General features: G+C 38.2%; 1 protein-coding gene across 1 annotated transcript in view; it reads right to left on the bottom strand.

Moving 5' to 3' along the window:
• The window catches only part of SPOCK1 (SPARC (osteonectin), cwcv and kazal like domains proteoglycan 1), a 759,531-nt gene that overhangs the window by 201,480 nt on the left and 533,406 nt on the right, over nucleotides 1–24,645 (bottom strand). Inside the window, exon 5 of the mRNA XM_072629860.1 lies at nucleotides 24,299–24,434. Within this exon, the coding sequence (XP_072485961.1) occupies nucleotides 24,299–24,434 (136 nt within the window). The remainder of the gene's footprint in view (nucleotides 1–24,298; nucleotides 24,435–24,645) is intronic.

Genomic DNA, 24,645 nt, shown 5'->3' with positions numbered 1-24,645 from the left:
ATTCACCAAAATCACAGACAACTTATTTACTTATTGGAAAATTCTAAATTAACAGATGTCCTATGGTATTAGGTAAGTTTTGCTAGGGTGCAAACTACTCAAAGCCACTGTCCTTCTTCAGTATCTCCCCAGAGAACATGAGACCAGTAGTCTATCTGCTATGACTAGACAGGCTGGTCTGGGAACCTCATCACCTTTTAGAATATTATTTCTATAAGAAAATGAATGACAATTTCATAAGGACAAACAATTTAGACCTAGAAGGAAATTTATAATAGCCTAGTCCCACAGCTATAGGGACAGAAGACACTAAAAAGTAAGGCAGTGTGGTATAATGGCTAGGGAACTGCATTTGGAGTTAGAGATGCAAGTTTGAATTCCCCTTTTGATACTTATTGCCCTTTCCAGGTCTTAATTTTCTTATCTCTAAAATGATTAGATTAGACTCAGTAGATTCTATACTCCTTTATACCTCCAAATTTACAATCCTTGGACCATGGAAATGGTCCCTGAATTCAACTTATTGAGACAAATTTATTTGTGCTAGGGGCAAATTGGGGCTAAAAACTTGGAACCCCAAGTATGGAGATTTCCAAGACACTTTGGGAAGTTGATCCTTGGGGGTACTCTCTATGAAGGGTAACAGCAGGAAAAAGAATAGAGGAAGTTGGCCATCTGGCAGTTTACTCTTTTAATTATTCTGGCTAACTAGCAGTTAAGCTCAGTTGTCTCAGAAAGATGGAGACTCCAAGCCTTAACCGCACTCTTTAAATTTCTGAGTCATGGGGACAAAATCACAACTTGCAGATCCTATTCTAGCCTCTTCATTTTACTAATAATAAACCTAGGGGGTCCAGAGAACCGATGATGACCTGTCTTCCCACTTTCTGGCAAAGGCAATGGACTTACAGGTGCAGAATGAGACATACACTTGGAGATAGTCAACGTGTAGAATTTTTTTGCTTAACTATACTGATTTGTTACAAGACAGGGTTTGTTTTGGGGGACGGGAATTATAGAAGAGAGATAATAGCACCAGCAAACTAAAAGAAGGAAAAGCCTCAATGAAGCATTTTTTAAAAATATGTAAAAGAAAGCAGAAGAGGACACAGACAAGAAGACCAGTATTGGAACTACTATGTGAAATTGAATATATGTGTGTATACATACATGTCTATGAAATTGAATGTGTGCATATACATCTATATATATTTTTGAAAACAAAGCTGTAAATAATAGAAATTCTCGTTCTCATCCAATCTTCTTTATCTGTTCCTTGTATAAGAAAATATACATTTGCTGATACTTGTAGAGTTCACGATAATAAAAAATAGAATTAAAAAAAGTGAATCTGAGGCCCCAAAAGATTTTTCTCTTGCCCAAGCTCACAAAGCTAATAAAGAACAAAGCAGGATTCAAATCCAGCTCCTTACAATGTAAACTTGGAAATCTGAGAATCTTTCTACTCCACTAATGTATTACAAACAAACTTTTGGAACACAAGCTGGAAGGCTCTAAAAATCCATGTTTCATGAAAAAACCAGACAATTCCAGATTCTATTTTGTGTGGGATGCTTCCTTAAACTCAGTAATTTTTCCCATGTGGAGGAGGAAAAGGGCATTCTTGCTGAAAAGGTCACCCCACCAAATAGAAGAAGTATGCTTTATACAAGGGTTACATCTTTGTTCTCCTCAGGTAGTTAAAGCTTTTTTAAAAAGACGCCAGCATTCAAATGGCTGTCTCTTCAGTGCCCTCTCTGGCTCAGCTTCAAATCCCAATCTAAATCCTCTCTCCCTCTCACATAATAATTTAGTCAGAGAAATAACACTTGTCTAAGTCTAAAAATCAGGTGTAATAAGGAAGCAAAATGATGAGTTCTTATTTCTAACCTGTTATAGTTTGATTCCTAAAACTCTGTCTTCTCTGAGTCCTTTGAAAAATTTCCATCTTCCATCAAAAAACAGTTCACTTCCCCCCCTCATCCCACTGCTTCACCAATTTGTTAATGCCCTGGAACATCTGAAATTACTTCAAATTCCTTCTTATATACTTTGTATTTACTTAGCTGAATATAAAAGCAATCTCTCTGAGGGTAGGAACCAAGGAACCATTTTATTTTGTCTTCATTTTACTAGAACCCAGAAGTAGCTATGGCGTTGGCGCTAATGGTACTAATTCAATGGCAGATGGCACTCATGCAGTGGTTCTCAAATTTTCTGAATGCTGACCACTTATACGGAGTTCTCTCAGACCAGTGAGCCTACTGACTCTTGTTCTTCACTGAAAAAAAAAACAATCAAAAAAAATCCAAAAGGAATGGAAAATTATTACCACTTCTAAAGGCATGCCTTTTGGTCAACAGAAACATAATTCATTCCACAACGTAAGTAACTATATTCTTAATCATAGGGATAGTGATTGAACCTGTGATTTGATTGAATTAGGTTACACCCAAATGAGAAAATTTCCTCTACCAACACAGGTTGGCACCTTCTCTGTAACATATGGTCTTAGCCAGTGTCAGACACTCTTGGCAGTTCTCTAAGTGACTAGCCTAGGATCACACAGCCAGGAGGTGTCTTCATGACTTCACCACCAGCTTTCTATCCACCATGCCACTTTGCCTCTCATTCCTAAACTTAGCACTAATAATTATCATTAATCTGAAAGGCTGTGCCTAATGATCTCTCCGGGCAGACGTCTTGAGCTGCATGTTATCTGGCAACTTTTTGGTCAGCTTTTGGTTTCTCTATAAGAATAATCATAAGGCTGGTTTATTAGTGTTGGCACCCTGATCTTTGCCTTTTCAAAGTGTGCATTGCTGAGCCAAGCTACATAAAGCTGGCTGACAACCACAAGAGTTTAAATCCTGGAACCCAGATCAATAAAAAGTTCTGGGGCTTTCTATCTCACTAATCCAAGAAGTTTTCTTTCTTTTAAGAAAACTTCTCACCATCCCAACTTCTGGCCAAGTTTGTCTGTTGGGCAGAGGCTCTGCACTGTGCCCCACAGGCACAAAGGCTTGTGTTGCCTCCTTGTACCTCATTCCAGGATAGAATTTTTGTGAAGAGGATGACTAGACAAGGAGAACCAGATCCTTCTCTACTTGCTTCATTTCTCTAGGCAGGGACAAAAAGGGAATGGGTGGTAAAGAGGCTGCCATTAACAAAGGGGACAGTTGTTTGTTTGGAACATCTGCTTTGGAAAGAAATTCTTTCCCACCCTTGCTCAGAACTTCATTCTTCCCAATGTGAATCCTGGGTCTTAGGAAGAATTCTCTCCTTAAGTTGGGTTCCATTTAAATAAATCAATTTCTAACTAATTAAAAGTGAGGAATGGAGAAATATAAACTAAATATAAACTATGTCATGGTACACGTGAACTGCACATATATGCATGCACATACACATGACAATGTTGTTCTCCTGACAAAGATGTTTAGACAGCCTTATGATGCGGAAGAACTCAAAGTCAGACAATTTAAGGGAATGGGAGGGGGGGTAATTTTGACTATAGATAATTTTTGCCTTACACAATGACTTTAGAAGCTAATCCCCCATGAAAGTTGTGACTTCATTGCAATTTTCCTAGCTTGGCCTGAACATATCCGTGCACTTTCTAGTTTAAAAAAAGGGGGGTCTAATAAATAAATTAGTGCAAACAAGATTTCAAAGGGCAAGTTTCATCTACCCCAAAACTAAGTACTTTAAATATCACTGGGACAGAAAACTACATTTTTCTTATTTATTCACTAAATAAAGAACTTCTAGATTTGGAGATAAAAGTACCTAAGAGGTCATCTAGTCTAACTCCCTCATTTTATAGCTGAGAAAACCGAGGACCAGAGTGGTGGAGTGAATTTCCCAAGGTCACACAGGTGATAGATCCATGATTTGAACTCTGGTTTTAACTCCAACACTCTTCACTCTATATTACATTTTCTAGATAAATCCTTTAAGACCCCAACTTGCTATGTTAGTTTATTTTAATATCACCTGTTTTTTAAATCAATTAACTTTTTTACTAAAATTTATTATAATGTAGATTTCACTAATTCTAACTGCTCCAAGTTAGTCCTAATGAGCGAGATCTGATGTGTTGGATCCACATCAGAACAGTGAATAATGAGAAAAAGGCAAAGGCAATGATCTTTGAGCCTCCACTATATGATCACAATTTAAATTAAGGTAGTAATAATGCTCAGGTCATATCTTCTACATCAGGGCTTCTTTAGACTGCATCAGGTCCTTAGTGTTGAAGAAAATATACTAAGGAAAGAAAGCTACTTCCTTTTTTCTCTGGGTTCCCCTGACTCTATGGCCCTTTTAGAATATAAGCTTCATGAGAGCAGAAACTGCCTCACTTTTGTGTTTGTGTCCCTGGCTCTTAGCATAATGCTTGGAAGATAATAGGTATTTCATAGCACCTGTTGAGGGACAGATGAAAATGAACGGTACCTTCTAACATTTTTAACCAAGCAGTCAGATGCTTTCCCTTTCCTTATCAATTTAGTCCATATACCCAGTCTGGGCACGGTTCTTGCCAGGGTTAGGAGTACTTGCCTGTTTCTTGTTCTATCCTCAGAAGAACAGTCTGACTAATAACAAAAGCTATTACTTGTTCTTCAGATAGTGGAGAGTCTCAGGAAAGTGCTAGCTTTCTTTTCTTAGTCTTCCAGCAGCACTTTAATAGGCAGGCCATGTTGACTTGTAAGGGCATAGGACTTCCCTAGTATTCGGTAAGTTCTGTTTGAGGTTTAGGTAGGTGCTGAAGGTATCTATCTAACAAAGCACACACAGGCCGTCCCCTCAGGGACTCTTAGGAAGCAGCTAATGCATATACCTGAAAACCTTACAATACTTCAGTTTATTAGGAAAGTCAGTTTGAGGAAATGTAAAAGTTTATTAGGAAAGTCAGTTTGAGGAAATGTAAAAAGCACTGACTGGGTTTGTCATCAGAGGATGTGGGTTCAGATCCCAGTTAGTTTAGTGACTATGGATTACTGATTCAAACTCTCTATAAAACAGTGAAAATGATATTTTTACTACTTACCAAGCAGGGTTGATGTGAGAAAAATGCTTTATAAAGCTTAATATCCCAAATAAATTTAAGCCATCAGTTATTCTTACCTAACATTTACATGGATCTCAAACATTTACAAAATGTTTATATGCACCAGCTCATTTCCCCTTCATAGCAACCCTGCAGGTTGGCATAATCAAAGGAAAGTGAACCTTAGAGTCAGAAAAGCTGAGTTTGAGTCCTCCCTCTGACAGTTCTTGGCCATTGAACCTCCCAGTGCCAGACAATTCTTCAAATCTAATAGAAAGAAGAAGGCCCTCATGAGGGAGAGCTATACATGGATAAAATCACAAGTCAAAAATAAAAACACTAGAAAATAAGTAATATAGTTATTACTATCCCCTTTAAATAAGAAAAAAATTAATTTAAAACAAGTTTCAGCAACTGCCTATGCTTATTCACAGCTAAATGTCAGAGACAGAATTTAAATCCAGGTCCCTCCACTTTAAGTCCAGTGCTCTGTCCATCACATCCCTATATAATAAGCAGAAGAGCTAAAGTGGATGTTATTTCAAAGAACCATGCTTTCATCATTCTTCCTGAGCTAACAAATACTGAAACAACTCCGTGGCTTGGCATAAGGCTTTTCTGAGTTGCTGTGACTGAGAATATATGAAATTGGCCATAAGCGATTCAGGAAATTAGAAAAGGCAAAGATCATTGTGGGTGGTGTCAGGGCAAGCTTCACAGACCAAGTGGGACTTGAATCAGATTCCTACCACAGGAAGATGCCCTTTTCAGATACAGCTCTAACAGGAGCCATGTAAAGAACTGTACTTGGCTACAATTCAGATCCTGGAATTCACAAGTTGATGGATACACTTTGGGAGGCCTGATTTCAAATCTTGGCTCTGACATGACTAACTATATGACCCTAGGCAAATCACTTAACTTCTCTGATATTCAGTTTCCTCAACAGTAAAATCAGAATAATAATATTAGAATTCCTTACTTTATGAATGTAAACTTTATGGATATAAACTGATATTATGTACAACATATTTTGGGGGGAGGGAGGGCAGATAGACTTATGATTTATTTGACATAGGGAAACTCTTAGGAAGGAAACTCCCTCTACCAAAACATATGGCCAAATGCCCTACAATTTAGATATTTTCCTGAGGCATTGACTGATAAATTAAGACCCTGGCTTGCTTAGGGTTGCATAGTCAGTAAATATCAGAGAGGACTTCAATCCAGTCTTTCTGGCTCTGGAGTCAGTTCTATAGCTACTGTGCCACATTGCTTCTATCCTTCACAATAATAATGAGGGCAAAAGTATGCTTGTCCTAAGGAGTCAAACCAGATGATCTTCACATTTCAGCCTACCTCCCACACTGCTTTCTGAAGGATTAATGTTGCTGTCACAACCAGATATGGTAGGAATTGTCTACACCTTCTCTTCCTTATAATGACTAATGATTCTGGTTTCTCAGGCTTTGTGACTAGATGTCTGTCTTGTTTTCATAGAGTATCTACCTACCACACTGAGTATGTTTAAAAGAAACCCAACAAACTCTTGCCTCCCAGGAAAGTCCCAGTTTCTCTGAAAAAGTACAGAAATGTCAGGCCTCGCTGGTCCTTTCGTATCACCCTACTCCTCGTAAATCAGCTTGCTGGGAGCCCAGAGAATATTTTGACTAATCCTTCCACATTTTCCAAAGCTACACTAATAACACCCTAGGAGATCTCTTCTTCTTGAAAAAAAAAGTCAGTGAGTACATACAAAAAAAAAGAAAACCAAGTTCTATAACCTAATGGATTTTTAAATAAAATGTCAACAAAATTTGAGAAACCAGAACACTCAAGAATGTTAGGAATTAATCAATTAAATAGTTCTGGGAATTCAGTGTTAACTTCAAACCCTTTATCTTTCAACCCATGTGTTTAAAAATCTTTGTAAATCAGATAATGATATGAGAGAGGCTGTAGGATGTAACAGAATGAACACTGGACTGGACATCAAGAGACCTGGGTTCTACTCCTTAACTGTGGCACCAACTGGATATGTGACTTTAGACACGTCACATTCCTTCTTTGTTTCCTACTCTTTTAGGTGAGGGCATAGAATGAGATAAAGTGTGTGGCCCTGTGTATCACTGCAATGCTACAACTCTGATCTGAAGTAGAATTACTTCATTAGGTCCCTTCTTTTTCTCCCACCTGCAAATTCAAGTACTCCTCTGATTGTCCCAGGACAATGTTAAGATTCTGTGGGAGGTGGGATCATAGATTTAGAGCTGAAAAGAATCTTAGAAATTGGGTACTCTGTGTATGATGATCAACCATGAAAGACATAGCTCCTATGATCCAAGACAAGTTCAAAGGACTTATGATGAAAACTGCTATCCATCTCCAGAGAGAGAACTGATGAACCCTGAGTGTAGATTGCAGCACATTTTTTTCATTTCTTTAGTTTCTTTGCCTTTTTTTTGCAACATGGTAAATATGGAAATGTTTTATATGACTTCACGTGTATAAAGTATATCACATTGCTTGCCTTCTCAAGGAGTGGAAGAGGGGCTGGAGGGAGGGAAAGAATTTAGAATTCATAATTTTAAAAAATGAATGATAATAAATAAATAAATGGGGAAGAAAAGACATTGCTTATTCTAGCCTCTTCAACTTACAGATGAGGAAACTGAAGCCCAGATGGGTTAATTCATTTAAGATCATAAGGTAGGAAAAATGGTCCAGCAACTTGGACCAAATTACAAAGATCCAGGTAGTCCACATGTAACAGGGATATATGCAGATGGACATAAAATGGCTCATCTCCAGGGATACTGGATTTCCACATTTGTAGAAGTAGGAGGATGGCTATGTTTGGGTGACCACTCATTAATTCTCCTATCTTTAAGAAGGGTATAGCGCTTGGAATTATAGCTTTCTAATGTAAATCAGATATTTGAAATCTAGGGGTATTATTACATGTTTGGGTCCTCTGACTCCAAATCCAGATTTCTTTGCATTGGCCCATGTAGATAAAGAACCCCTTATAGAAAGACTTTTTTTCAGCTAGAGTCTCATAGTACGATAGGTTCTAATTCTCTTTATAGGTCTCCTTCACAAAAGCTGTGTTCAGAAAAGTTTTCACTCTCTGTCATCAACAACTTTTAATGAGAACCTGTCCAACTTTATCCTTCCACAAATATGGTTATCAGTGTAGCTGAAGGTTTGCCTCTTGGAGAGTATGCCTTGATAAAATCCAACAAAAGAGGTCTGCAGAACGCTGAAAAAAACTCATGGTGCATTTCCTTCATCACTGCCTGGAATATTAGTCTTTGGTTCCATACGTTGTTTATAAGGATTTTGAAATATAGTCCATTTATTTTAGAATAAAAAAATCACCTTATTTCTATGAATGTGAAAACTTTATCAAAGCTGGTTTTCTCAGTATGAAGTTATGGTGACAATTTAGTATTACCCCTCGCTAATATCCTCTCACAAAATCCCAGTTTTTTTCCTGCTAGTCCTAGCCCAAGGTCTATAAAATGATATTAGTTTCTTACAGCATTTCCTATAACCAGTGTTCAGCAAACTTGGATTTCTTGAAAAATGGTATATGAAAGAGTTTGACATTGTTCAAAATCAAAGAAACTTTAGATTTAAAATCTTTAGAAAGATTTGAGAAGTGTTCCACATCAACCTCCTACCAAATACTGTCTGAAGCTTGCAAGTTTTTATGATATGTATCAGGAACTCATCATGTATTTCTCCCTTGAGTCAGAAAGTCTTTGCATATTCCCACAGCAACACTGCTTTCATTTTCTTCCATTTTGATCCTTCCACAAATGGCATTGTTTCCCTCCAGTTTGAGGATTTACATATAGGTATGTACTTTCAAAATGTATGTAAAAAATGAATCAAGTAACAAAGACCTAAATAGTCCACAAATATATAATAGAGATATATAGATAGATATAAAATACCTTATGCCACATGTCTTCAGAGACACTAGATTTCCATATTTATGGGAAGCAGGAGAATGGCTATTGTTCAATGATCACTCCTTCACTGTCCTATATAAGGCTTAGAATTTTATCTATGTATGCTAAAGTAGATATTTGAAGTCTAAGAAATTTTTGCTTTGGGATTTCAGGATAAAAGTTACTTTTCTTGGCCACTCCAAGGGGAAAGTTATTCTACTCCAAATCAGGACAATAACAGTTAGATTATTGCACAAAAGGCAATTAAACATAATAACTAAACATATTTTTCAAAGAGAATAAATAAAAGTAATGAGGAAGCTAGCTTTAAAACCCAGAGTTTACATAAAATCTCAGCTCAACCAGGGAGAAAACAATCTCACAAAACAGGTCTACTTTTAGCAGTCTCTAGGGGTATAGATGCTGGGAAACAAGGGATGTGTTTGGGTATCAGATTTTCTCCATATGCCAATGGCTCCAGGCTCCCCTGTTCACCAAAGTCAGAACCTTTGCATCTTTTTTTTTCCTCTTCTCTTTATGTTCTCTTCCAGGAGTCTCTCAACCTATCAAGAACTTTCAACGAAGAAGCATCAGCAGACAGTCCTTCAGGAGACAGTCAAACCCGCTTGGAGTACGATGCTACTCCAGTGGCCTTTTTGCAGCTTTTGTATCTTTGGAACATGGTAGACCACTCTGTTCAATTAATCTTAACACACATTTAATAAGTGTTTACTCTGTGCATTGCCCTAGTCACCAGTAATATGAAAAAATTAAAAATTTGTAATGTCCCTGTCTTTATGAATCTTGAATTTTATTGAGAGGAGGGAAATAACAAAATTTTATATGGTCCAGTCACACATCCCATCCCAGAAAGTTTTGGTGATAACTATATGGCTCCTTCCCTGCATTAAAATAAATTCTTTTTGTTTGCTATGTACATTCTATACTTTGCTACACAGACAGTTGAAACATTCATTCTTAAGCCTTTTCCCAATTATATTTGTCTTCAATGTAAGTTCCTTGGGGTGAAGGGAAAAGGGAAAGGGGAGGAGATAGAGATAGAGATAAAGAGAGAGAAAAAGAGAGAGAGCGACAGAGAGAGAGAGAGAGAGAGACCGAATCAGAGACAGAGACAGAGACAGACAGACAGACAGAGACAGAGAGAGAAAATGTATGAGATGGTTCTGTTTTGTTTTCTACATCTTCAGTGTCTATATAGCTCCATAAGATTGTAGGATCACAGATTTAGGATAGGAAGGGATCTTAAAGTCTACCTCATACAAACTCCATGTTTTATAGGTGCTTAATGTTTGTTGAATTGAATCTTAGGAATTTCTTGACACTTCCATGAATGTTATCCTACCTTCTACCTTTTGCCTTCCATGTTTAATCTAGTAGTATGTCAACAAAAAGGAAGGTGGAGGGGGGTAGGTGGAAAGGGAAACAAAACGAAAGTGTCATGATCATGAACTTAATTAAAATTGTTTGTAATGATTTAATTAGATTTACAGAGTGGTATCCAATTATATGCATAATTATTACAGGCATGTGCCTTTCCGGGTTTTAAGGGATTGTAATGCATGGGCTCTTGTGCTTTGTAATTTCTCATAATCCTTATTTTCATTTCCTGATGAGGTGAGTGTGAGCATCAGGTAATTGCTTTATCAAATGGCTTAATTATGTATTCAACAAAACTGACAATGAGGTTATTCTTCCTAGTGTGTCTGTAACAGAATACTAACTAATTATGTGGCAGTCTGCACAAGGCATTCCAGAGAAACTAAGGAAAGCACAGTCTTCAAATCTGTGTTAAGTGCATGTTTGCATACGGGGCATTGAAATAATTAGTAAAATAATTAGTCAAATTGCTTCCTTCTGCTCTAGTTTCATAACTAATCTGTTCTTTAAGGAACCTGGTAGAAAACCTGCAGTTGTTTTTTTTTTCTACTTCCATATGAAATCCACAGTTATTGAAAATGTTACAGGACTCACTTTGTCTATGGAAGAAGGAAAAGAGAGCTAGTGTATTGGAAGCAGGTAGTGGGACTCACTCAGAGTTAAGATCTGATAAGGCATAAGCATGAGATCCAGGGAAGGGGATACTGAATAGTTTAACAAGTCAAGATGAAATACAAGGGATTTCAGATTGAATCAATTATTTAGCAAGGATCTAGAGTAAAATTACCTGAGTAATTTTATTTCTAAGTGTTGTCCACTTATTTTGTAAAATTGTCAAGAGACCAAGTGTTAATACTATCCTGCTACCCAAAGAGTAGTGGAACTAGTATTTACCACCCTCCCCTCCACCCAAAAACTCCAGTACAGGACTGGACAATGAGTGGCCACAGAGCTGGCACACAGAAGCCAGTCTGTCACTTGACTTAGTCACTGAGCTAAGACTTTCATGGGACTAAAACATCTCATGTGAAGATTTGTCTACCCCAAGAAGCAGGAAAATAAGTGTAAAAGCAGCAAAGGCAGAAGGTAAGAAGGCTAAGTAACTTATGACCCCAAATAACCAGTGATGTAAGAAAGGTAAGTCAAAAAAAAAGGTGAGTTGAAGCATGAATGATACATATTAAGTCACCTAATTAGGGGGTCTAAATTCACCAATTATGGTTGTCAGTTCAATTCAGGCAACCTAAGGGTAATGCTCCTACCTGCTTTCATCAATACAAGAATTCAACACATCCAGCTGTGAGATAACTCCCACTAATTCCAGTCTCACCAGAAGAAAGAGAAGGGAAGGGAAAGTTACATGCATTTACTAAGCACTTACCATGTACTGAAAATTGTGGTAATTGAATTACAAATATCTTGTTTGATCTTCACTACAATCCTGAGATGTAGGTGCTACTAATATCCACATTTTACAACTGAGAAAACTGAGGCAGATAAAGGTTAAGTGATTTGATCAAGGTCACACAGCTACTTTTCTGGGGTCATTTTTGAACTCAGGTCTTCCTGTCTCAGTACTCAGCACTCTAGCCACTTTGCCGCCTAGCACAATGCTACATCTGCAGAAGGTTTGCCTTTGACGAGAAGAAAACTGCATCTTCCTCAGACTCTGTATTAAAGAAGAGAATGGGGGATGATATAGAAGGTTTTTTTTTTTTTTCAGTGAGCAATAGGGAGAAGTAGCTCATTATAGAAGACCTTAATTTATTCAATAGTGCACCCAAATGGCCAATGGTCCTTTCCATCTGACTTGCAGCTGAAATTTCCTAAATGTTTTCTTCACTCTTTAGATTGTGAACTCCTTGATAATAGGTTCTATCTCACTTTTTCAATTTATATCTCTAATTCTCAGCACACAATACATATTAATACATGATTTTTCATCAATTGATAACTTCTTAATTCAGTAAATTAATAGTTGAGCTCCTTTGAGAAGGAGCAAGGTAGGGTTGGTATAGGAGGTTAAAACAGAAAAGAGGCTTGGAATAACCTCTGTAGAGGTCTGGGAGAGAGTAAAGTAAGGAATCATAAGAGCATTGTGTAGCAATGAGGGCCCAGTTGAGATTAGTTAACATAAATTTGTAGTGGGCCCAGTTGGCAGAATTGTATAACTTTCTCAATTCTGCAGCACTTAAGTAGAGGGTAGGAAGATAAATAGTAAGAGTAAATCCCAAGGCTGGAATCTAGCAAGGTGGGAGCAGTGTTAGGACAGGGATCAAGGGATCTAAAGGTAGGGGATAGTGAATAATTTGACTGGCCAACCACAGGTTCAAACTGTGAAGGCAGGAAAGTGAGACCAGAGAGGGGGTGATGGATTCAGAGAATATGGGGGGAAGATGAAGTGACTAAAGATGAAGAATGGGCTTAGAAGAAATAAGATGTAGGAAGAAATGGAAAGAGGATGTTATGATCAGAGAAAAGAATGTCAGAGTTCTGAGTCATGAAGGTAACATAGCCATGAGATCAAGGATTTGATAGTTTCGGTTGGTGGCTCAGAAATTATTGCCAATAAAGATTTTATTTGTTGAGGCATTAAACCATGACCTTTATTTGGAAGCAATCATTTAAAAGGAAAATATACATCCTAAGAGTCAAGAAAATTGTTGACCTGGGAGGCCAGGGTTAGAGAGAACTGCATACATGTATACTGAAATATGTGTGTGCTTAGGAAAGAAAAGCCATGACTCAAAAAGGAGGGAGAATGACTGGGAGATATATATGACTGTACCAAGGACCTGGACTGGGGGATATAGATGGGTACATTGACACACAAAGGTCACTGACTGATGGTGAGAAAGGGACAACTTAGAAGCAGCAGTGCGGAGTGTGCCCATCCATCCACCTGCCCCAGTGGCTCCTCACCTCCTCACTTCTCACTTGGCTCCATCAGGAGCCAGGTACAAATTAGCACTTGGTAGTATAGAGGTTGGCCAGGGGTGCACAGTATTCCAGAGAAAGGTAGTTTCTATTTTTTCCAGAAGGTGGGTTTTGAAGGTGCAGCATATGGGCAATAGTGAGGACTGCAGAGGACATAATGGAACTGGAAGGTAAAAGAGGATGACTGTGGGGAGGAGGCAGGGAAAGGAAGAGAAGATAGAGCAGAAGTGGAGGAGCAAAGCAGGGATAACAAGAAAACTGGCCGAGTGCTGCAATGGATAGAGTGATGGAGTCAGAAAGACCAGAGTTCAAATCTTGCTTCTGACACAAGCTGTGTGACCCTAGGGCAGTCATTTAACTTCTCTCTGCCTTAGTTTCTTTATCTTTAAAATGAAGATAACAGCATTAGGGTTGTTGTGAGGATTCAACAACAAACGTATAGCTCTACAAAAATTTGAAGCACTATATAATCCAATCCCATAAACATTTATTAAGATCCAGGCATTAAGCACAAAAATAAAATAAAATAACAATAATGAAGAATAAAATAAAAAGAATAAAAAGAAAGCTAGACCCTGATCTCAACAAGCTTACAATCTAAAGATATAATATGTAAATATTAGCAAGAATTATTTTTTTCCTCAGCACAAAAAAGGACTGTGAATTGTACTAATAAAGAGGAGAGGAGGAGGAGAAGCTGCGAGTTTGCCCATGATCTAAGCTGTTGATGGGGGGTAGACTTTCTGATGACTGAGTACACACAGTACCAGCTCAGGGGTGGTAATAGCAAGGTATGGGCCCTGGAAACACCCCTACTTTACCACACGGCCCTGCCCTGGTGTTCACCTGAGGCTCATCTCACTATAATCCTTTCAACTCTCCTTGCTTTGTGGCTTTGACCCTGCCTCAGTCTCCAGTTCTCTGCTACCTCTAATCTAGCCCAGTCCTTCGTTGTCTAATTACCTCTGGCCACTTTCTACCCTTAATCCCTTCTAGATCTGTGACCTCCTAGTCACCCCAGATTACTTGGCCATTCCTAGATCACATCCCGACCTTCCCACAGTCTTCCTGTATAAAAGGCCCATCCCATCTCCATTAAATTACTCAGATTCTTAAAATCTGACCAATGGTGCTGGTCCTTAAAAGTCCTGCCTAATTCTATTGGAATAAAAATAAATCTTGTTTCTGACTGAAAGAAAGCTTGAGTTGAATTCTTTCGAGGCAGGACCCACATCTTTTGCCCTTGAATTTTGGGGTTCTTAGCATGCCTAGACCTCAATCAATTTACATGGGCCACTGCACACACAGGAGAGGTGAGGCAGAAGTTCAAGGGCCAGGCAGTTCTGTCCCCATGGCTGGGTCATAACCAATTGGCCCCCCAAGTGAGATTGGACCATGATAGCAGAGGGACAAGCCGTCTCAGAATATACTGCACAAAGACAGCTGATGTTCAGAGAGGAAATGAAATGTATCCAAGATCACATAGGATGTTAGCAAAAAAATAAAAAACAAAAAACAAAAATCACCTCCAAAACTAGGACTATAATACATGTCTCCTGAGGAAGAGTCATAGCTCTGCTACTGAGTTTCCTCTCAAGGAAAATTTGGGAACCACCTCCTAAAAATTGCCTGATACCCTGCTTATTAATGACTTGTCTTTTTTGAAATTATAATTTCATTGATTTGTAAATACTTTTTATTTACTTATTTGGGTCCAGGTTATAGCCCTCCCCCAAACAGAATGTAAGCACCTTGAAGAGAGATAGTGTTTTCCTCTCTGTTCTTATCTCCCCATGATTTAGCAGCAGTGCCTTTGATTTATTGAATTTTGAATGTGAGCAAGTCATTGAACTTCCCTGGGCCTCAGTTTATTCATCCGTAAAATAAAAGCCTTGGACTGGATGGTCTTTTCTAGCCCTAAATTCTATGAAGACCCTGGTTCTCAGAAATTATTGCCAATAAAGATTTTATTTGTTGAGGCATTAAACCATGACCTTTATTTGGAAGCAATCATTTAAACTATTAAGATGGCCTTTAAAGGAATGTAATCTACAATGACAAGAAGCCAAAAGAAAGCCTAAACTGCAGACCATACTGTCTCGATGCATATGTAAATGCACACACACCCAAATGTTACAGATGTTTTCTTCTCGATGTCAGTGTTAATGAATCTTTTTTCTGAGTCTAGACATTAAATGAACCTTTTACTAATTTCTCAATAGCTTTTAAAGAATTAAACGTTGGGGGTGGGGTGGCTTGTGAATGCATGTATATTTTGGGCTCTTTGGTTTCCAATGGATTTACGCCAGAAGAGAAAGGGGATGCTTTGCTGAATTTCCAATCCAGAAAAGATGTCTGATTTTCAAACAGTTTGGTACAAGAGGAGGAATAAGGACCAGAGAGAAGAAGCTGCCTTACTTGGGCCAGGGGGATTAGGAGAATGAAGGATCTGAGAAAAGCTGGTTTGGCTTTGTTTTGTTTTTTTTTCTTGCTCTGGGGATTCGGAAACCCTGAGCCTCTGGAAGTGGGGAAAAAGTTTCAGATTCCCCATGTAGAAGCTTACCTCTGAAGGATTATTGTTTTGGAGTCAGGAGAGACCCTAGAGATTATCTGGCCCAAACCCCTCATTTTAAAGATGAGGAAACTAAAGCCCAGAGATGAAAGGTGATCTGTCCGAGGTCACACAGCTAACAATCTTTCTATGAAACCAGGCTGCATAGCCTTTAATGTTACTTCACTAGGTCTAAATTCAAGAGTGATTTCTCAATTCATTTCAAGCATAATTTATACAATTAGGGAACACAATTCAAGTCAATTCAACAAATGTTAGTTTACATTTGAACAGCTCCAGTTACAAGACTATGATAAGAGACTCAAGGGATCAGTACAGGGAAAAAGGTATGACAGAATAAGATTAAGTCCTTTCTATGGGAACAGCTTTCTATGGGGAGGGCCCTAAGAGGTAGTTACTGAGTCACAAGCCAAGTATACATAAGGGAGAAAAGATCTGCCCTTCCAAATTGTGGAGGCAGTGTGGTACTGTGAAAAGAACACTAGCTCTTGAGTCAAAGGTTCAACTCAGTCTTTTTCAGTCATGTCTGACTCTTCATAACCCCATTTGGGGGGTTTCTTGACAAAAATACTGGAGTGTTTTGCCATTTCCATGTCCAGCTCATTTTACAGATGATAAAATTGAGGCAAATAGAGTTAAGTGGCTTATCCAGGGTCACACAGCTAGTAAGTCTCTGAGGACACTTTTGAACTCAGAAAGATGAATCTTCCTGACTCTAACCCCAGCACTCTATCCACTGCACCACCTAGGTACAAAGGACATGGGTTCAAATTCAAATTCAAATCCTACCTCTGATGCTTACTACTTGTATGACCTTGGGCAAATCACTTACCCTTCCAGATCTTCAGTTTCCTCATCTATAAATTGAGGGGAATACAATAGATAATCTCCAAAATTCCTAATAGTTCGACAGCCAGGATCCTAATGCCAAGATTGGAAATAACCCTCTCTGCTCTGCTCAATAACTGAAATAAGCTCTAGTGACTACTAAAGAGCTTAGATAACTACAGGGCATGGCACAGCAAGCTTCCTGGCTGGAAAATCACTATTTGTAGGGTCACGTCTTCAGTTCATTTTAGCCAAGAGTCTATCAAGGTCCCAATAGCTTTGTGTGTATATGTAAGATCCCAACAGCTCAAGGGAACTGCTCTGTCTCAGCTACTTCTGAAACATAAGATTGAGGAAAAAAGTCATAGGGAATTTAATTATACAGGGGACATCATTAAGCTGTGGGTTTGAAATATTGGTTGAAACACAGTAGATTACATATGAATCAAAATGTCAACTCAGGAAGGCAATGTAGGAGAACCTCAGGACAGAATGAAGAGAAGAGGGGAATTTCACACTGATTACATGTGGATTGAATGTTCCTTTTAAGTCGTAGGGGTTTCATTCCTCTTAGAAAAGGAAAAATGACATTCTTCAGAAGATCCTTCAAAGTAGAAGGCAGAGATCAAAACTTTAGACCCCACCAGGCATTCTATCTAGTTTTTAAACAAATTTTAAAAAAACTCAAATAATTTAATATACAGAGCACAGGAATAGAAGTTGGGAGACCAGGGTTCTAGTCCTTAACTGCCACTGATTTTCTGTAACTCTATGGAATTTCTTTGAACCTTTGTTTTCATTACCTATAAAATGAGGGAGAGGATTTTTTGCAAGTTCAAATGAATCAAGAGAGGTAACAGTGTTTTAAATTCTTTGGACAAGTAATAATAATAGCAATTATTATTTTTATAGTAACTCAGCTTGATAAAGTGCTTTAAGATTTACAAAGGCACTCATGACAGCTGTATAATGTAGTTGGGTAGAAGACAGATACAAAAAGAAATTGAGAGAACATTGTTATTATTTTGCATACCAATAATGATTAGGAAGTCAGGGTGTTTTTCAGCACTCCTTCTGGGATCAGAGTGAACATTTTCCACGATTTTTATTTCCTTTTTTTTTGGAGACAATTGGGGTTAAGTGACTAGCCCAGTGTCACACAGCTAGTAAGTGTCTGAGGCTGGATTTGAACTCAGTTCCTCCTAACTCCAGGATTGGTACTCTATCCACTATGCCACCTAACTATCTTTCTTCATGATTTTTGAATTACCTTTTGCTTTGAGAAAGCTCTTAGAAAAGAATGGGGCAGTGGATAATCTCTGGAACCTCAGAGAAACACTCACAAGACCCAAGTTCACCAGAATATTGATCTCCAATACTGTGACCTTAGTTCACCAAAAAAAAAGACCAAAGCCCAAGTTCCTGCAATGGACATTCTCCCTTGTACTTACTTCTAGTGTGTCTGGAGTAAAAAGCTTTATGACAACCTTGACCAGCAGAACAAGAAGCTCTTATGTTCTAAGGGACAGGAAATCACTGCAAGAGGGGACTTGTTGCCAACCTGCACAACTCTTTCCTGACTCATAAATGAGAAACACCAATCAAAGCTGCTACACCAGGGATCATGAGTGGTCAGCAGCAGAGTTTTCTGGAAAAAAAAAGTTTCAAGTTGCTGACAGCGTTCCCACCTTCATCTGACAAAACTACTGCTGCTCCTGGTAGGCCCAAATCATAGGAAGCTGGCATTCAAAAAACACTTGCCAGGCCAAAGATAAGTAGAAATGTTTCTGCAAAATCTGAGGTACAATCTGCTCCATGCCAAGGCAAATACTGATCTTCAAATAGCATTCAATTATTTTTTTCACTGATCTTGGACTCAGAATTCATTCATTCCACATTCGACAAAAACTTAATGAGTGTCTATGATGTAGATAACACATGGAATTACTCTAGAAAGCACTTTGGAACCATGCCAAAAAAAGACTCTAAACTGCAGATGTCCTTTGATCCTATGATAATCTTGCTAGGCTTACACTGCAGAGATCAAAGTTAAGTCAAGTCAACAAGCATTTATTAAACACTTTCTATGTGCCAGACACTGTGAAAAGTCCTGGGAATATTAGGGGGAATAAGACAATAAATAGTCTCTGCTCTCTTGAAGTTCACAGTCCCATGGTGGAAATAACATGCAAACAACTATGTACAAAGAAGATAAATACAGAGAGAAAAGAGGAGATGATTAACTGAGGGAAGACACTAATATTAAGAGGGATAAAGAAAGACATCTTTTAGAAAGTGAAATTTTCTCAGATCTGAAAAAAGTCAGGAAGCCAGGAAATGAAGATAAGGAGAGAGAGAATTCCAGGTATGGTGGAAAGCCAGTACACATGCACAGAGTTGTGAAATACGGTGTCTTATCCAAGGAACAGCAAAGAAACAAGTGTCACTAGATTGTAGAGCACTTGGAGGAGAGTAAGTATAACAAGGACAGAAAGGTCAGTTTATGAAGGACTTTAAAAAGACAGACCAAGAGCTTTATATTTAATCTTAGAGGTAACAGAGAGCTTGTAGAATTTAATGAATGGGTGCTGGGAGTGGGAAGATGACATGGCCAAACCTGTGCTTCAGGAAGATCATTTTAATAACCTGTTGCAGGATGGATTAGAGTAGGGAGAAATTTGATTGGGCCGTAATCAGAAGACTAGGCTATTGCAGTAGTCCAGGTATAAGGCAATAACCAGACTGGTGGCATTGTCAAAGAAGGAGTCATAAATGAGAAAAGTTGCAAAAGAAGAATTGATAGGATTTGTCAACTGATTGGATGTAAAGTGAGGAGCTGAGGATGATACCAATGTTGTGAACCTGAGTGGTTGAGAGGATGGTGGTACCTTGGACAGTGATAGGAAATTAAGAAGACAGAATGGTTTGAGGGGAAAGATAATGAGCTCAGGTGTGGAAATGCTGAGTTTGAGATGTCCAATAAGTCAACTGGAGATGTGATACTAGGGGTCAAGAGAGAGGTTGGGGCTGGACAAACAGATCTGAGTATCATCTGCAGAGATGATAATTTTGAATCCATGGAAACTAATGAGATCACCAAATGAAACAATACAAAGAAGAAGAAAAGAGGGCTTGGGATAGAGTTTGGGGGAGACTCGTATTAAAGGTTTATGGAGGATACCCAAGGATTAGCAGGAACAACCTGGATGAAGATCCAGAGTAGGAGCAGTCAGACAGATAGGAAGGGAGCTAGGAAAAGGTGACTGATAATGGCAAAAGCTGCAAAGAGGTCATGAAAGATGAATATTCAGAAAAGACAATTTAGATTTGTGAATTAAGAGATTATTGGTAACATTGGGTAGAGAGGTGGCAGTTGAACGATGAGGTTAAAAGGCAAACTGTAGAGAGTTTTAAGAAGAGAGTGGAAGAAAAGGAAGTGGAGGTACCTACTGTAGTTGACTTTCTCAAGTAGTTTAGTTGCAAATGGGAGAAGTATAGGATGATAACTATTGGGTTGGACATCAAAAGTGAGGGGATTTTTTTTTTTTTAGAAGAAAAGAGACATAATTGTGTTTTTAAGTAGTAAGGAAAGAGCCAGTATACAGGGAAAGATTCAAGATTAGTGAGAGAGTAAGGATGAAAGAAGGAGCAATCTGCTGGAGAAGACAGGATGGAATTGGAGGCTAGGACGAGAACAAAGAACAGTGTGAGCAGTTGTAAGGCAGGGGAAGAGGCAGAATAAAAACAGATTATGATCAAATAAAGGAATTTCAGACTTCTTGAACAAGTGGAACATTTTTAAGTGATGGCAAGATGAAGATTGTAACTATTTCTATGTGAGGGTGAGGTAGGTGGAGGAGTAGGTGATAGGAAATTAGCAAGTTAAGTCACTGGGAGGAATAAAGAAAGAAGTTTCTTTAAGTACGAAAATCTTTATAGCAACTCTTTTTGTAGTGTCAAAAAAACTGGATAATAAAAGGATGTTCATCATTTGAGAATAGCTAAACAAATTATGGTATGTGAATGTAATAGAATGCTATTGTATCTTAGGAAGTGATGAAAAGAATGACTTCAGAGAAACATGGGAAAATTTACATGAACTGATGCAGACAAGTTTATACAAAAGGACAATGTACACAGTAATCACAATATCATAAAGAGAAATAATTTTTAGAGATTTAACAACTCTAATCAGTGCGATGACCAAACAAGATTCCAGAGGACTGATAATGAAACATATCACCTACCTTCCAAGAGAGAGATGAAGATCTACTAAGTATACACACACATATAATATATATATATATATGTACATATATATATTATAATATATATGACTAATTTGGGAATTAGTTACACTTGATTATACATGAGTTTTGAGGGATTTTTTTCTTTTCTTCTTTCCCATTGAGAGAAGATGAGAATAAGTGAAAATAAATCCTTGTTAGCTGAAAAAAATAATTTAATTTAATAAAACAAAATATATCAAATTATTCTAAAATGATGATGAGTCTTCAGAAAGTAACAGCAATGTCTAGAAATTGAGAAGAGATCTTAGGGATCATTTAATCCAACCCATTCATTTTAAATTTTGGAAAACTGAAGCACAGAAAAGAGAAATGAGTTGCCCAAGGTCACTCAAGAAGTTAATGACAGAATTAGTATAGAATCTGACTCCCAAATCTTTGCTCTTTCCTGTTACATTTTGAATCAATTAATCAATGAGCATTTATAAAGGCAGGCACTGGGGAATCCAAAGACAAAATGAAACAGTCCATGCCTTGAAGAAGTTCACATTGAATGGGGGAATCAATAGCTACCCATGTAAATGTCAATACAAATAAATACAAACCAAGTAAATATTAAATAGTTTCACTGAGAAGGCAAGGAAACATTGGTACCTAAGGGGGATCAGGAAAAATTCATATAGGTTATACTTGAACTGAGCTTAAAAAGAAACTTCGGATTCTAAATAGGAAAGGTAAACAAGGTGTGCATTTCAGTATGGGGATGACAGCCCACAAAGGCAAAGAGATGAGAAATCATAAGATCATAGACCCCAAAGGGCACCTTAGTAATAGCATCATTTTGCAAACTGAGGCCCAGGGAGGTTAAGGGACTTGTCCGAGGCCATACAGCTAGTGAGTATCAGAGACAGAATTTAACTTGTGTCCATCTGACTCGATTCTATTTCCACTGTACCACAGAGGTATAATGTCACATCTGAGGAATAAGCAAGAAGGCCAGTTTGGTTAGACTATAAAATATGGGCAAGGAATAATATGAAATAAGCTGGTAAATGTAGGTTGGATGCAAATTTTGAGGGATTTTAAATGTCAAATAGAAGAGTCTGTACTTGATCCTAAAAGCTACAGGGAGTGGGTAGAGCTTATTGAGAAGGAATCACAAAATGATCAAGTCTAGGTTTAGAAGTAACACTTTTGAAAGAGAATCATAAAAGATCATAAGATCATAGATAGCTGAAAGAGAATTTAAAGGTCATCTCATTTAACCCTTTTATTTTATAGATTAGGAAATTGAGGCCAGATTGGGGAAATGAGTCATACAAGATCACAGCTGATGAGTGGCAGGTCCAGGATTCCTATGCAGATCTCATTCCAAATTCAGCATTCTCTTCATTACCACCATAGCTGAGTCCTTATAGAAGCCCACTTTGAACAAGTTTCAAAGTTTTCTTAGAAAAACTATTTGTCTAGCATCTAGCTAAGCTCAGGTACCCCTTAGACAATTGATAATAGACACAGAGGGCCACAACAGTTTGCTTATGGGCCCAGAAATGAGAAGTTTTGTAGTTCAAAAAAGCATCAACAAAGACAAATGCCTAGTTATTAAGAATGAATATTTAAAACAAGAAGCTATTAAATTGTTCCACTCAACCTTGGTCCATCCCCTTGACGGAGGCATGCTCCACACCATTTGTCCAGAGAAAACTATGAAATTGAGGAAGGAAGCCCTAATGAGTGTCCACTGAAATTTTCTTCTTTCATATAATTTTGGCTGGTAGGCAGTGACAGCTATGGTGGCCAGGTGGAATCATACCATGGGGCTACCACATAATGATTCTGTGATCCTGGAGGTATGGAATATTGACTCTGCAGAGAGGGAAATCAACTTTTTTATTGTTCAGTTGAGTCTGGAAGGCCCCTGATAAAATCCAAGGCCAAGTTCCACCCCTCCATTTTATGGAACTGCTCTTTTGTCAGATATATGTGAAAATCAAGAATAGTAAAGTGATAACCAAAGGGAACAGAAAATATATGATCTATGCAACATGAAATCAATAATGAGAGGATGCAGTCACAGAATTATATTACCATTTGCAGGCTAAGTTGGCAGTAAGGGCTCTCCAAAGGCCTATAGTGGCTAACTAGTAGATAGGGAGGTTATGGCCCAACATAACTTAACTTTTGATATGCTGCTTGGAACACACCAGGGAGGGGAGAAAAGGGGTGGGAGCAGGACTGGGAGAAGTGAGATATGAACTGTAGTACAATCTGTCCAAAGAAACCTAGAGAAGCTTGGTAACCACTGGATGCTAGGAGTTTCTAGAATGGTACAAAGGTCAACTCACCAGCAGGACTCTTCTCCTTGAAGTGAGGACCTCTGCTTAATGCTTTGAGAGGTAGCACACTCTCCTTGGACTTAGGTTCAGAAGGCATGGGAAATAATAACGAATCTTACATTAATTAGTCATGTGCCTGGCCAAGTTACTTAACCTCAGACTCCTAGTCTCTTCATCTATCAACTGAATAATAGTAAATCCTATATATTTAATTCTATAATTTATATTTTAAGATATTGTTGCAAGGGAAGCGTTTTGCAAATCTTAGAATGCTACAGAAATGTGACTTGTTATTATAGTGAATTATGTTGCACACCCATGTGCTAGGATATCTCGTCCAAAAGATGTCTGTTTTTCCTTACATATCCCCCATCATGCCTTGTATGAGACTCTGTACACAGTGAGGATCAATACATACGGCTGAAGATCTATATTTATCTATATCTACATAATAGATGTATATTTAAAATGTGTTTGTCTTTTACAATGCAATGTTGTATACTCCCTCCACTCTCACTGAATTATTATTAAGGTAAAACATTTAAATATAAGTGATAAAAAGAGCAACCAATGGACTGATGATTACTTGTATGATCCCTTTCCTGGTCCTCTTGGCTGAATCAAAGAATTGCTCATATCCATTCATGGACTAATAATAACCATGGTAATACTTTCTGATCTGCCCCACTAAAATACATTATCCCATTTTGTCTCCTGTCTTTCAAAGGCACCCAAGTGAAGCAACGTTGTCATCTGGCCTACCTGGCTGTCGTGTGCAGACTTATCCACATTTGTCTGTCTGTCATTCACAGACACATAAAATTCGAGGATGGCAAGATGGCATATGTGTGTCGCTGTGCACATGCATGTGAGTGTGTGTTTATTGATAAGGGGACAAGTGGAGTGGAAAGCTTACTGAAGATAATAATGATAATGCAGAAGACCTGTAGAGAACAAAGGACATTTACCTTGGAGGTGTAAGTGTGGCCATCAGAGCCGCAGACCAGGCTGGTGTGTGCAGAAGCTGTGCAAGGTTTACACTTGACTACATTTGAAGTTCCAGTCCAGTGTTTGTAGGCCATGTTCCCCTTCTTTTGCCTAAGACTATGAGACAGAGAGAGACACACACACACACAAGAGGGAAAAAAAAATTAGCCAAAATCCCAAATAGTCCAGAGTTTTTCTTTGATGGATTGTGGGGGGAAGACACTTACTACAATAAGGCCTAGACCCCAACTATTCAAAGCTTTTGTTTTTAATCTAGCAAACCCCTTCCTCTCTCATCTGCTCTCAGATATTCTTCCTGTTACCCTAA

The sequence above is a fragment of the Notamacropus eugenii genome, chromosome 1, assembly GCF_028372415.1.
Source record: "Notamacropus eugenii isolate mMacEug1 chromosome 1, mMacEug1.pri_v2, whole genome shotgun sequence".
Taxonomy (NCBI): domain Eukaryota; kingdom Metazoa; phylum Chordata; class Mammalia; order Diprotodontia; family Macropodidae; genus Notamacropus; species Notamacropus eugenii.
The sequence above is the reverse complement of the archived record's forward strand: the minus strand, read 5'-3'. Positions and strand labels throughout refer to the sequence as shown.